This window comes from Molossus molossus, unplaced genomic scaffold (genome assembly GCF_014108415.1).
Source record: "Molossus molossus isolate mMolMol1 unplaced genomic scaffold, mMolMol1.p scaffold_m16_p_3, whole genome shotgun sequence".
NCBI classification, from domain to species: Eukaryota; Metazoa; Chordata; class Mammalia; order Chiroptera; family Molossidae; genus Molossus; species Molossus molossus.
In genome coordinates, this window is record NW_023425366.1 from 14698501 (window position 1) to 14711496 (window position 12996).

The window sequence follows — 12996 nt, forward strand, 5'->3', positions numbered from 1 at the left end:
TGTTTCCAGATCTTAGCTATTGTAAATAGTGCTGCTATGAACATGGGGGTACATATATTCTTTCTGATTGGTGTTTCAGGCTTCTTAGGGTATATTCCTAGAAGTGGGATCACTGGATCAAATGGCAGTTCAATTTTTAATTTTTTGAGGAAACACCCTATTGTTTTCCATAGTGGCTGCACCAGTCTGCATTCCCACCAGCAGTGTACTAGAGTCCCCTTTTCTCCACACCCTCGCCAACACTTGTTGTTTGATTATTTGTTTATGGCAGCTATTCTGACAGGTGTGAGGTGATACCTCATAGTTGTTTTAATTTGCATCTCTCTAATGATTAGTGACTGTGAGCATTTTCTTATATGTCTCTTGGCCATTTGTATGTCCTGTTTGGAGAGGTGTCTATTTAGGTCCTCTGCCCATTTTTTAATTGGTTTCTGCCTTCCTTTTGTTGAGTTGTATGAGCACTCTATATATTTTGGAAATTAGCCCCTCATCTGATGTATCATTGGCAATGATGCTCTCCTATATAGTACGTTCCCTTTCCATTTTGATGGTTGTTTCTTTTGCTGTGCAGAAGCTTTTGAGTTTGATGTAGTCCCATGTGTTCATTGTTTCCTTTGTTTCTCTTGCCTTAGGTGTTGTATCAGTGAAAATTCTGCTGCGTGTGATGTCTGAAATTTTGTTGCCTGCATTTTATTCCAGGTTTTTATGGAGTCATTGGTCACATTTAAGTTTTTTATCCATTTAGAGTTTATTCTTGTGTATGGTGTAAGTTGGTGGTCTAGTTTCTTTTCTTTTTTTTTTTGCATGTAGCTGTTCAATTTTCCCAACACCATTTATTAAAGAGGCTGTCTTTACTCCACTGTATGCTCTTGCCACCTTTGTCAAATATTAATTGAGCATATTCCCTTGGGTCCATTTCTGGGTTCTCCGTTCTGTTCCACTGGTCTATATGCCTGTTCTTGTGCCAGTACCAGGCTGTTTTGATTATTGTGGCTTTGTAGTATAACATGAAATCTGATAATGTGATCCCTCCTACTTTGTTCTTCTTTTTCAAGATTGCTGTGGCTATTCAAGGTCTTTTTTGGTTCTATATGAGCTTTTGAAGTATTTGTTCTAGTTCTATGAAGTATGTCATTGGTATTTTGATGGGGATTGCATTGAAGCTATAGATTGCTTTGGGTAGTATGGACATTTTAACAATGTTAATTCTTCCAATCCATGAACAAGTTATGTGCTTCCACTTTTTTATATCTTCCTCTGTATCTTTTTTCAATTATCTTTGTTCTAGATCATAAATCCATGTTAAAAACTGGCAACACAGCCCTAGCTGGTTTGGCCCAGCTGTTGGAACATTGGCCTGCAGACCAGAGTCCCGGGCTCGGTTCCCACTAGGGGCATGTACAAAAAAAAACACCCAAAAAACAAAAAAACTGGCAACACAATAATGTAAATTTAGCTCAATGTCATAATTCTAGTTTATTTCCCACAACCCACTTGTCAAAGGTCAAGGGGACCCTCGGAGTAGACGTCCTCTCTCTGTGCTCTCCGTTCTTCTGTCTCCTTGGCCACATTTGCTTTCCTTCCTGCCTTGCCCGGTGGCATGCCTTTGGGGTGACTCTGGGGGAATGTAGGACTAGCTGTCCTTCAGGAAAGTTGAAAGGGGATGGAATAACAAGTGCTACCACCGACGATGAAAGTCTCGTTGAGAAAATTCTCCTGAGTTGCCCATCAAAAGATCAACCATTTGCCCTGGACGGTTTGTCTCAGCAGTTAGAGCGTCGGCCTGCGGTTCACAGAGACCCGGGTTCGGTTCCCGCTAAGGGCACGTACCTCGGTTGCAGTTTGTCCCTGGCCCTGGTTGGGTCGTGTGGGTGGCAGCCACTCAATGTGTCCCTTTCACATTGCTGTTTCTCTCTCTCTCTCTCTGTTCCTCTCTCTCCCTCCCTCCCACTCTATCTGAACAAAATATTGAAAAATGTCCTCAGGTGAGGGTAAAAAACAAAAAGATCAACCATTATCTGATTGATCTTTTTGTTTTTTATCCTCTCCTGAAATGCTCATCATCTCTAATCATCAGAGAGATGCAAATTAAAACAACAATGAGATATCACCTCACACCTGTCAGAATGGCCGCCATCAACAAATCATCAAACAACAAGTGTCGGCGAGGGTGTGGAGAAAAGGGGACTCTAGTACACTGCTGGTGGGAATGCAGACTGGTGCAGCCAGTATGGAAAACAATATGTGTTACCTCAAAAAATTAAAAATTGAACTTCCATTTGACCCAGTGATCCCACTTCTAGGAATATACCCTAAGAAGCCTGAAACACCAATCAGAAAGAATATATGTACCCCCATGTTTGTAGCAGCACTATTTACAATCGCCAAGATCTGGAAACAGCCCAAGTGTCCATCAGTAGATGAATGGATAAAAAAGCTGTGATACATGTACACAATGGAGTACTACACAGCTGTAAGAAAGAAAGATCTCTTATTCTTTGAGACTACGTGGAGGGACCTTGAAAGTATTATCCTAAGTGAAACAAGCCAAACAGAGAAAGACAAGTTTCATATGATCTCACTTATTTGTGGAATATAATGAACATAACAGTCTGAGGAATGGGGTAGTCCCAGAGACGTGGTAGTGGGGTACAGATTGACAATCCCCTAAAGAGGGGGGTGGTGGGGGAGAGATAAGCCACAGAACTTATATACATGTGTGCATGAACAGTGGACATGGACAACAAACTGGGGAAAGGGCAGGAGGGGAGGGGGGAATCAGTGGGGGAAAAAGGAGAAACATCTGTAACATAAATTAATTAATAATAAAGAAAAGTTCAACCATTAAAGTTCAACCAATGGATTATTTGAAGAAACCACTGCTGCTCTCAATCGAAAGCTTCAGGACTCTTTATTGAACAAGAAAATATTTGGGCAAAAGCTCAAGGTTGCTTTGTGACAACGGAAAGGCCACATGGCTGCCCTGTCGTGTCTCCAGCGCGGCAGAGCTCCGTCTGTGGTGGCGCGTCTCTCCAAAACGGCTTGTTTCCTGCAAACACACAGCAATGGCACCACTGTTGGAAAATGGGTCATCCCTTCTGATCGTGACCTTCTCCAGGTGTGTGCTCTGCGGTCTCCTCTGCTCTGCATTTCCGAGGCTGTAAGTACAACTGCGGCTGCACAAAAGGGAGGACGTGCTTCCTGCTCTGCCCTGGGCTTCAAGCTCCTCTTCACCCACGTGGCTGAATTCTCTCTGGAGTGTATCCCTGTTCCTTTGTCTCAGGAGCATTGTGTTCTGGTAGGAAAAGGCAAGTGTTAACAATTCCGAACACCATGCAAAGCTCCCAGAGGTTGCTCAAACTGTTCTAAGCTGCCTAGGAATCTAGTTTTGTTCATTGACAATAAATACGTGTAGAACAGATGTTTAGGTTTACTGAAGCTAGTCCTTACTAGTGTATCTGACAGTGTTCCTTAACGTTCAAAGTATCCATGGAGTTTGAGATTTGTCCACATACGTTGATAAAGCAGGAGAAGCATACTCATCTTGGTGCTAATCCTTCTGACTTCTTCCCCTGGAATTGTCAGGGAGGTTCAACCGAGTCCAAATATTGATCTCTAACAATAGTTGGAGAATATTTTTTTAATGCAGAACTTCATGAAGATTATAGGAGGATTTATTGAGATGGGGTTAAGCATATGCTATGGAACAAGGAGTTTACCATGTGCATGAATATATAAAATAAACTTTAAGTAGTATATAGTGGAAATCTGATAACCCTTCAGTTGTACTTGATGAATGAACTAATGAGAACCCTTAACCAGAATGGCTAATCATTTTGTTTAGTGGTTGTCCTAGAGTTTACAATATACACAGCTTATCCAAACCCACTTTCAAATAACACTGTTGAAAAATTGCAGTTCTTCTTGGATATAAGAGAAGACAGGGCACAGGGCCAACCACTGTGACTTCATGGGTAGCATGAGTACCTTATAATAACATAATAATCCTGATTCCTATCTCCCATCCCTTGTATCATTGCTGTTATCATGTCACTTACATATAAGAATGCATAAGCTTATATACACATAAGATATATACATAAACATACATAAGCAATTACATTGTTGTCATTATTATTTTAAACAAACAGATCATTTCAGAGTAAGAAAAATATAAATTTTTGTTTAACCTTCACATAGTGCTTCATTGGTATTTTTCCTTTCTTTATGTAGATCCAGATTTATGACTATATTATTTTCTTTCTCTTCAAAAAACTTTTTTAACATTTCTTGCATGGCAGGTGTACTTACAGTAATTCCTGCAATACTTTCTTTGTTAAGAAAATATCTATCTTTCACTTTTGAAAGATAATTTCACAGGGTTCAGGATTCCAGGTTGGTGTGGGTTTTTTTCTCTCAACGTTTTAAATATTTCACTCCACTCTCTTCTTCCTTGAATGACTGCTGAGGAGGCAGATGTAATTCTCTGTTCCTCGGAAGATGCTTCTTCCCTCTGGCTTCTTTCGGGACTTTTTCTTTAGCTTTGATTTTCTATAGTTTGAAAACGATATGCCTAGGTGCAGGGTTTTGTTTAGTTTTGTTTACATTTATCCTGTTTGGTGTGTTCTGGGTTCCCTGGGTCTGTGGTTTGGTTTGACATTATAGTTTGGTGCGATTCTGGCTCCGGTGCTGGTTTCTGCTCATGGGCCTGTGCTCCGGGAAGTTGGGACTCCTGTTCAGCTCTGTCTCTGCAGTCACTGCGCCTGGCCCTGTGCCCTCTCTTCTCTCATAACCAAGAAGAACTGTTGATTTTTTTCAATCTGTTTGGCCTTTTACTTGTTAGGACAGAGTGGCAACTTCCAACTTCCTTACATGTGGAACCATTCATTGGACATCTTCCCAGGGTGGCTAATCTACTGGTCTGTTCTCCTGCAGGTCCCCTTATTCCATCCCCTTTGGACCCCATGCAGCCAGCAGAGATCAGTGCCTCCCTTATTTTTGTTCTCTAATAGATTCGCTTGCTTCAGGATTTCTCAGTTTCTGTGAAGGCTTGTTTTGCTCAGTGTGCCCTGCAGAATGCTGACTGTCTGCTTTTCTTGTTAACCCAGGGGTATTGGGAGATTCTCGGGCCTCTGATTTTAGGTGTGTGCGTTGTCGGGTCTGTACACAGTGGCTGCAGAAGGGAGATGGGAGCAGGAAAGAGTACGTCTTGACTGTGGTAAGTTTTGAAAACGGATCCTTCATAGCAGCCTCCATTAAGCATCCTTCAAACACTTGCAGTGCTCCTGTTTGAGCATTTCTTACATAATTTCCTTTGTTATCCTTAACCATGCCAGTCAATGTACGTCATTGGAGTTTCAGGAGGGTAAAAATCATTGGCATTGAGTTTTCCCGCTGTTCTGAGACGTGTGGCCTTCAGCAATGGATAATAAGAAAATATCATTCAGTGATATTCAGTCAATATTTGCATTTATTGAGATCAGTGTTGATATCCTTTTGAGCTAGGAAAACCCACAAATTGTGTAATTAAGAGCTCAGCTGTTTGCAGTAAGGAGGTTGTATCATAGAAGCATGAGGACTGGATGCGCTGGATTTGCTCTATTCTCTGGTATCAGGGTGTCAAGCCAACCCTGATCTCTCAACATGTAGGAAACAGAGTTGTGGAGGGAGCTAATGCCCACGACTGGGTGAGTAGGTTACAAAGAGACTTCAGATTCAATTTAAAATCTTTTCTCAAGGACCTAATATGTATTAAGCACCATGCCAGGATTTAGGGTATATCATCTCAAGGTATATATATCATTTTATCCTCCCAACAACCCTATAGTACTAAAATCTCAGGAAACTGAGGCTGGAGAAGGTTAACAAGATTCCTGACATCAGTCATATCCATTTCTGATTTTGATAGTGGTGGTGTTGATATTGACATTGTGATTGTTGTTGATCTCTCTCTCTCTCTCTCTCTCTCTCTCTCACACACACACACACACACACACACACACACACACACCTCAATATGTTTGAGCTCTCGTAGTGATGAGACCCAAGTTTTCCTTGGCTGAACCTTCATTATGAAGGTTAAGTCTGAAAACTCACTGATCAAAGGAATCAGAGATTCAGGGAAAGGGTCAACGAGCCAGAAATAATGAGGTCAATATTTAGTGAGAACTGAAACTCAAAGATGGCAGAGGAAGAATGGACTTGTCAACAAGACAGACGGTTAACAATTTCTACTCATCCCTCTTCCTCTGCAGGTAATGTCATTTCTGTATAACCAGGGGGTTGTTGTAGCAATGCCCTCTACTGATTCACAGAATTATTGTCAATTCACATTATGAAAATCATGTGATTTTAGGGTACATTTTTAGATATTATAAATGTTCAGCATTATAATTTATGTGCTAATGTGAAATTTGACTTGTACTGCTTTACTTATACTCACTTTAGTGGTTATGAGGAAAGATACCTTGTTCTTGGTCAGGATACTAAAAATTGGGCCTATATTACTTAGAATCTCAAAGGAGGTCAGTGCTTTGCGTATATTTGATCTTTGGATATAACAGGAAATATTGCACTTTTTGCCATTGGTCATTACAATAAGCTAAGTCTTCAGTTGTTGTTTTTTTTCCATACCTTTCCTAAATTGAATTTTTGGACCGGTAAAATCCTCTCTGAACTAAATAAACTATGTAACAGGCTCCCTCTATTTTGCAGTCTCAATATTCAGCTGAGAATATAAAGAACTATGTTATTTTTCTTTTATTTTTTTTCTTGGACATAAGAAACTTGTTCTTTATACCAAGGCAGAATTTCCACTCGAGACAATTAGGCTTAGGTGAATAGGAAGACTTGCCAGGTGTCTACAGCGGCATGGTGGCATCCTCGGGAAGACTTGCCAGGTGTCTACAGTGGCATGGTGGCATCCTCGGGAAGACTTGCCAGGTGTCTACAGCGGCACGGTGGCATCCTCAGGAAGACTTGCCAGGTGTTTACAGTGGTATGGTGGCATCCTCGGGAAGACTTGCCAGGTGTCTACAGCGGCATGGTGGCATCCTCAGGAAGACTTGCCAGGTGTTTACAGTGGTATGGTGGCATCCTCGGGAAGACTTGCCAGGTGTTTACAGCGGCATGGCGGCATCCTCGGGAAGACTTGCCAGGTGTCTACAGCGGCACGGTGGCATCCTCGGGAAGACTTGCCAGGTGTCTACAGCGGCACGGTGGCATCCTCGGGAAGACTTGCCAGGTGTCTACAGCGGCACGGTGGCATCCTCAGGAAGACTTGCCAGGTGTTTACAGCGGCACGGTGGCATCCTCGGGAAGACTTGCCAGGAGTTTACAGTGGTATGGTGGCATCCTCGGGAAGACTTGCCAGGTGTCTACAGTGGCATGGTGGCATCCTCATTGCTACATGAGAAATGAGGAGTCCTATGAAAATCACATTTTGAATTTGATTCACATATATTTTGGAATGTGATTGATTTATACTTAATGCCCTTTTCAAGGAAATACTTGCAGCTATGCAGCTAACTTAATGCTGTGACAATATATTGATTGACTGAAATCCTTAATTAAACATTTCTTTCTGGCTGTGTTCACTGTGTAAGAGAAAGCGACAGAAGGCAAGCCAAATTAAAAGCCAATATTATTATTTTTTCTTCAATTTCCAGGGAGAGGTCAAGGTAATATAGATTCAGCCTAATCTTTTATGCTTTCTGCATTTGCAATGTTGTATCATGGTTATTACTCTTAAGAAGATGACTTGATTCTAACTGCTTACAAGAGGTATTATAATATTCTATCTCAAAGAAAGGTTCTGTTATTCCAGCAGTTGGTTTACAGAGTTAATTAATGAGTATGTCACTCAAAAATTTTTAATGCGTAATTTTTTTCTATTTCATTTCATTTCCATCACCATTTATCCCCCCATATCCTCTTCCGCCCCACCCATCCCCTCTCCGGAAAAGCACCACACTGTTGTTTGTATCCGTGAGTTCTTTCTCTCATTTTTTCTTCTTTGCTCAATCCCTCCATTCTCCAGCCCCACCCCCGAGAGTCGGCAGCCTGCTCTCTGTCTAGAGTTTGTCTCTATTTTGCCTGTTAGTTCAGTTTGTTCATTAGATTCCACATATGAGTGAAATCATATGGTGCTTGTCTTTCTCTAACTGGCTTATGTCACTGAGCAAATGTGAGATTTCTACTGCAAAGGAGACCTCATCAGTCAGGATTCCCTACAGGAAAAGTATGGCACACCCACACTGAATACCGGGGCTGCTTTCAAAGGTGCGGGTAGGGTTTAGGGAAACTAAGAAAGGTGGTTCATTTCCCCTGCTCATTAACACGGGGTCACATGAGGCCTGAAGAAGTCAGGGCAAGGAGCGCTTCTTAAAGAGACAGTGCCTTCATTTCCCAAACCCACCCGGAAGCCACAGCAAAGGTAGGATCAGCTTCCCAGGGTTCAGAGCCCATGCAGAGCGCATCAGCAGAAATGTGCCACAGAAGAAGAGGAGGTGAAATCAATACATCTGTAGTGGTCAGACTACTAGGAGGCCAAGCTGGGTCTTGACTCTGGTCTTGACTCAAGAAAGGAAGAAAGCTAGTATTGATTGAGTGCTGTTCCAGTTCTACTGCTATAGAACAAACCAATCTAAATTCCGTGTAGTAAAACGACCATCGTTTATAATGCTCATGGATTCTGTAGGTCAGACTTAGACAGGGCTCAGAGGGGAGGGCGTGCATGCTTCATGGCTCTGCACCTTGGCTGGGAAGACTCGGGTCCCTGGGGGTGACTCAACACCTGAGGGCTGAAATCACCCGGAGGTTTCTTTACTCTCATGGCTGGCCTCTCCCAGGGTGCAGGTGTCTAACACGTTGGCAGCTGGAGTTCCCTGTGAACCACAAGAATCAGACAGAGGTTGTGTGGCCTTTTATGACCTAGCCTCTGAACTCACACAATGTCACTTCTGCATTAGGTCCAAGGACAGGGTAGCTAGACATCACATCTTGATGGAGGGATGGCATGGTCACACTGTGGAGAGAACTTGCTGCATGAGAGCTTATTGTTGCAGGCGTCTTTGGAAGCTGTGACTTGCCATCTACACATTCACTAAGGCAACATGAATTAATATAATTCTGAAACATTCTGACAACAGTTGCAACAAACTGTATTCTAAGTAAACCATACAACTGTATTAACTAGAATCCTCTCATCCAAAGTTTCCAGTGAATAAACTTGAACTTTATCTTCCCTTCATGGATTACAGATTTCAGGATGTCAAAGTCACTTCCAGGGATCAGCTTCCTGCCCTCAAAAACAGTCTGAATGTCTTCGTTCTCATTTTCTTGCAGTTAGTCCAATGATGTGTAGAAAGAAAAATAAGAACTAGAACCCAGGGCCCTTGGATTTTACTTGTTTATTAAGCTTATTTAACCAGAAAGTGTTACGGAATGGGATTACAGATCACATGTTACCAGATGAAGCCACAAACTGCCGGACTGAGGAAGAAGTTCCGAGACAGGTGTGGTGTTTTTGTAACAGGGGAGAAGCCAGGCTATGGGTTGGGGCCCCTCATGGCGGATTTGGGCTAAGCTTTGAATCTGTCATGTGAGAACCCAAGGCCCAGGAGGATAGAAGACTAGTGGTCACCAGAACCATTAATTCCACAGGGAAACTCTGACGCATCCTTATTCATTTTCTGTGACGCACTTGACGATATCTACCTGGCCAGTCCAACTGTACACTTACGGTTGGCCCTGCGGCTTGACGCATGCAATGTCATTAACACTCTAAGGGGCATTTTATTCAATGTTTGTGCCTTTTTCTATTTCTGGAGTCAGGAGCACTGAACACACTCATCCTTGTTATTCATGCACAGAAACAAGCCTTTTGGGAATGTTTCCAAACTCTTTGAAAGTCACCATTTTCTTTGATTTTCTGACATCAAGAATTTGCCAAACTACCCAAAATCTTAGTCAAACTTCTAGGTATCTAAGCCTTTTCTGTTTTCTTTTCTTTTGAAAAATAATTAATTGATTTTTAGAGAGAGAGAAACATTGATGTGAGAGCGAAGCATCAATCAGCTGTCTCCTGCAAAATCCACTCCAGGGATCAAGCCCATAACCCGGGCATGTGCCCCGACCAGGAATCGAACTGGTGACCCTTCAGGGCACGGGACGATGCCCAGCCAACTGAGCCACATCGGCCAGGGCAAAGCCCAAAGATGGTTCTGTTTTCCACGCGACAATGGCAGATACATGTCAGCTTTTCCGGCTCCAGCCCTCTCAGTCTCTTTTCCACTCACGTTGGTCTGTCTTTCCAAACAGTGACTCACTCATTGTGCTGTGAAAGTCCCCTTTATAATGTGCCTTCCAGCTGATCAAGTGGTTTATTTATACGACAAAATAAGAATAATACATCGTCTATCAGTTGAGAAAGCCTGCATGGTGGAAAGATTACCTCTCTTTTCAAAAAGAACAAAATACTGTTTTCTTTAACGCAACATGCTGTGGATGCATTTGAAAAGATTTTCTTACTGTTTGCGACTCCCTTGGACACTTTTTAAAGCGCGAGATGCCCTGTCTGGCGTTTGGTATGAATGCCAGGCGGGCAAGGCGGGGCGGGGCCGAGCCCTGTGGCCGAGGGGAACCCCTCCATGTCTTTCCCAGAAAAGTGAGGGGGTGGCGGTCTTACTGGTGTTCTCATGGCCTTTCCAGTTCTGTAGTTCTGTGCACCTGGCTTTTCAGAGCTCAGGGTACCAGCCTCATGCGAGCTGATGGCTCCGTCCCCTGGGGGCTCAGTCCTCACCCGGTGTTTCACATTCCACATTGAAGTGTTACCTCTCTCAAGAGGGATGATGACCTCTTTCTCACTGTCCCTTCACCTCATTCTGGCCACTCCTCTAAGTCCTCTTGCTAATGATGTCCTTGTTAGCAAGGCCAGTGGTCCTTCTCCTTCCCCAACCGATGGGTCTTCACTGTGCCTGTTTCCTCATCTGTCAGACAGTGATAATGATAATGTCGATAGGTTTATATTTGTCTGGGATGCACACACATATACACACATGTGTGCGCACACGGTTTGGAGCAGTGCCTGGGACAAGGCAGGAGCTACCTGAGTTAGCTATTATCATGTATCCAAAGTCAAGTCCAGCCTGCCGATGCGGCTGCTTTGCCTGCCGTCCCCGTCTGCCCTCCCTGTCTGCTGCCCGTGCTGGTACCGACCTGGTCGCCGAGGGCAGCGGTGTTCTCATCCCTGCGATCGCCACTCTCTACTCGGACAACAGAACCTCTCAGACGTCATGCTTTATTTTCAGTTGTATTCTCGTCTTTCAGTTTATGAATCCCAAGTCATATAAAGGCCCCTACCTCCTCTGTGTCTTCACTTAACAAATAATGTAGCAATGATGTTTTACTTGGCACGTGTGTGAGTTTTATCCCCACAGCTAGATTCTGATCTGGGTATTAGATTGTATATTAATCTACCTCTGTTATCTGTAGTCCTTCCTCCCATTGCCGGCTGCCGCAGGAGCACGGATGATAAGAGGATCCCAGATTTAATACCTTAGGGCCAACATTCCCACCAGCTATCAGCGTAATCACTTGGCATGACCAGGGGCCTGACACGGGGCATGTGGGCTCAGGATTCATGTGTGAACCTTTCTGCCTAACCCCCAGGAATCCGCCGCCAGACTGCCCGCTGCATGAAGAAGGGCCACGGGATGGTGAAGGCAACGTTCTGTGACCCAGAAACACAGCCCAATGGGAGACAGAAGAAGTGCCATGAAAAGGACTGTCCGCCCAGGTAACCAGACACAGCCGGAGCTCTGTGCGTCTGCCCTGGCCCCCGTGGCTCAGGGAGGGCTGTGGGCTTTGTTGTGAGCATGAGCACAGGAAAGCTGTGACAGGTGTCTGTGTGTGCTTGGGCGCTGGGACAAGCTGGGAGAGGACAGCTTCTCCCCACCGAGCAGTCTTCCTTACGAAGCTGGTGTGCTCTGTGCTTAGTTGTTTGGTAAGACGACGTTTCTAAGGGTTGTTGAAGAGAATGCTGTGTTCTGCAGTTACTGGGTTTGGCTTTTCTGAGAGCACTTTCCCAGTGTGACATCAGCCTCCAGACAACACGGTGGCACCTCAGAACCCAGTGTTCACTTGTCCCTGAGGCTGTCTGGGAGAAGATTCATGAACCAGGCTTCCCTAACTTGGCACTTGGATACCTGGAGACAGAAAAGTCTGTTGTGGGGCTGCCTTGTGCGTTGTTAGATGTTTAACAGTGTTCCTGGCCGGTAGCTATTTACATCTGAGTAGCACCCTGCCCCCCAATCCAGGTTGTGACAACCAAAAAACATCTCCAAGTGTCTTCTGGGGACAAAGTCACCCTTGGTTGGAACCACCGTAATAAAGGTGTTCATTTGCTGCTACTCATATTGGTTGAAGGTATTGGGATCCTAGAAGGTATCTTGGATGTTATTATGAGGGGTTTATGTTAAAAGAAAAAGAGAGTAAACAGAAGGGAGGGAGAAAGGGAGGGAGGGAGGGAGGGAGGGAGGGAGGAAGGGAGGGAGGGAGGGAGGGGCTCAGGAGGAGGGAGGGAATTTGGGAAGTGTCTTCATTCTCTGCTGACCTTGAACAGGGGCTGTATTTATGGCGCGGATTCCATCAGGTGTTCATTGAGGTCCTAAGAACACACACTCAGAGGAGTTTAATTTAATAGGGCCAGCTAGTTGGCATAACAAACCAAACAAACGACAGGCTAAATTCTAAAGAAGCGCTAGATGAACATGATAGATGCCAAAGAGCAAGGTGGAAACAGAAGCGTCTGGACAAGTGAGCAAAGGCAGGACCTCCCCGTCTCCATGGCGACCCCCAAGCAGGACCCGGAGGCCAGGCGCTGTCCAGCATCTCCCAGGCCTGCTCTCTCTCCAGGCCCTGGTTCCTGCGCGGGAGAGGTGGGCTGCGGGCAGGAGGGCAGGAGGGCGCTGCGGGGCCTCGCCTCACCGCAGCTCC

At 44.4% G+C, this 12996-nt stretch overlaps 1 protein-coding gene across 1 annotated transcript in view; it reads left to right on the plus strand.

Moving 5' to 3' along the window:
- ADAMTS12 (ADAM metallopeptidase with thrombospondin type 1 motif 12) overlaps positions 1-12996 on the plus strand; it is a 262620-nt gene that overhangs the window by 202511 nt on the left and 47113 nt on the right. Inside the window, exon 17 of the mRNA XM_036280361.1 lies at positions 11671-11797. Within this exon, the coding sequence (XP_036136254.1) occupies positions 11671-11797 (127 nt within the window). The remainder of the gene's footprint in view (positions 1-11670; positions 11798-12996) is intronic.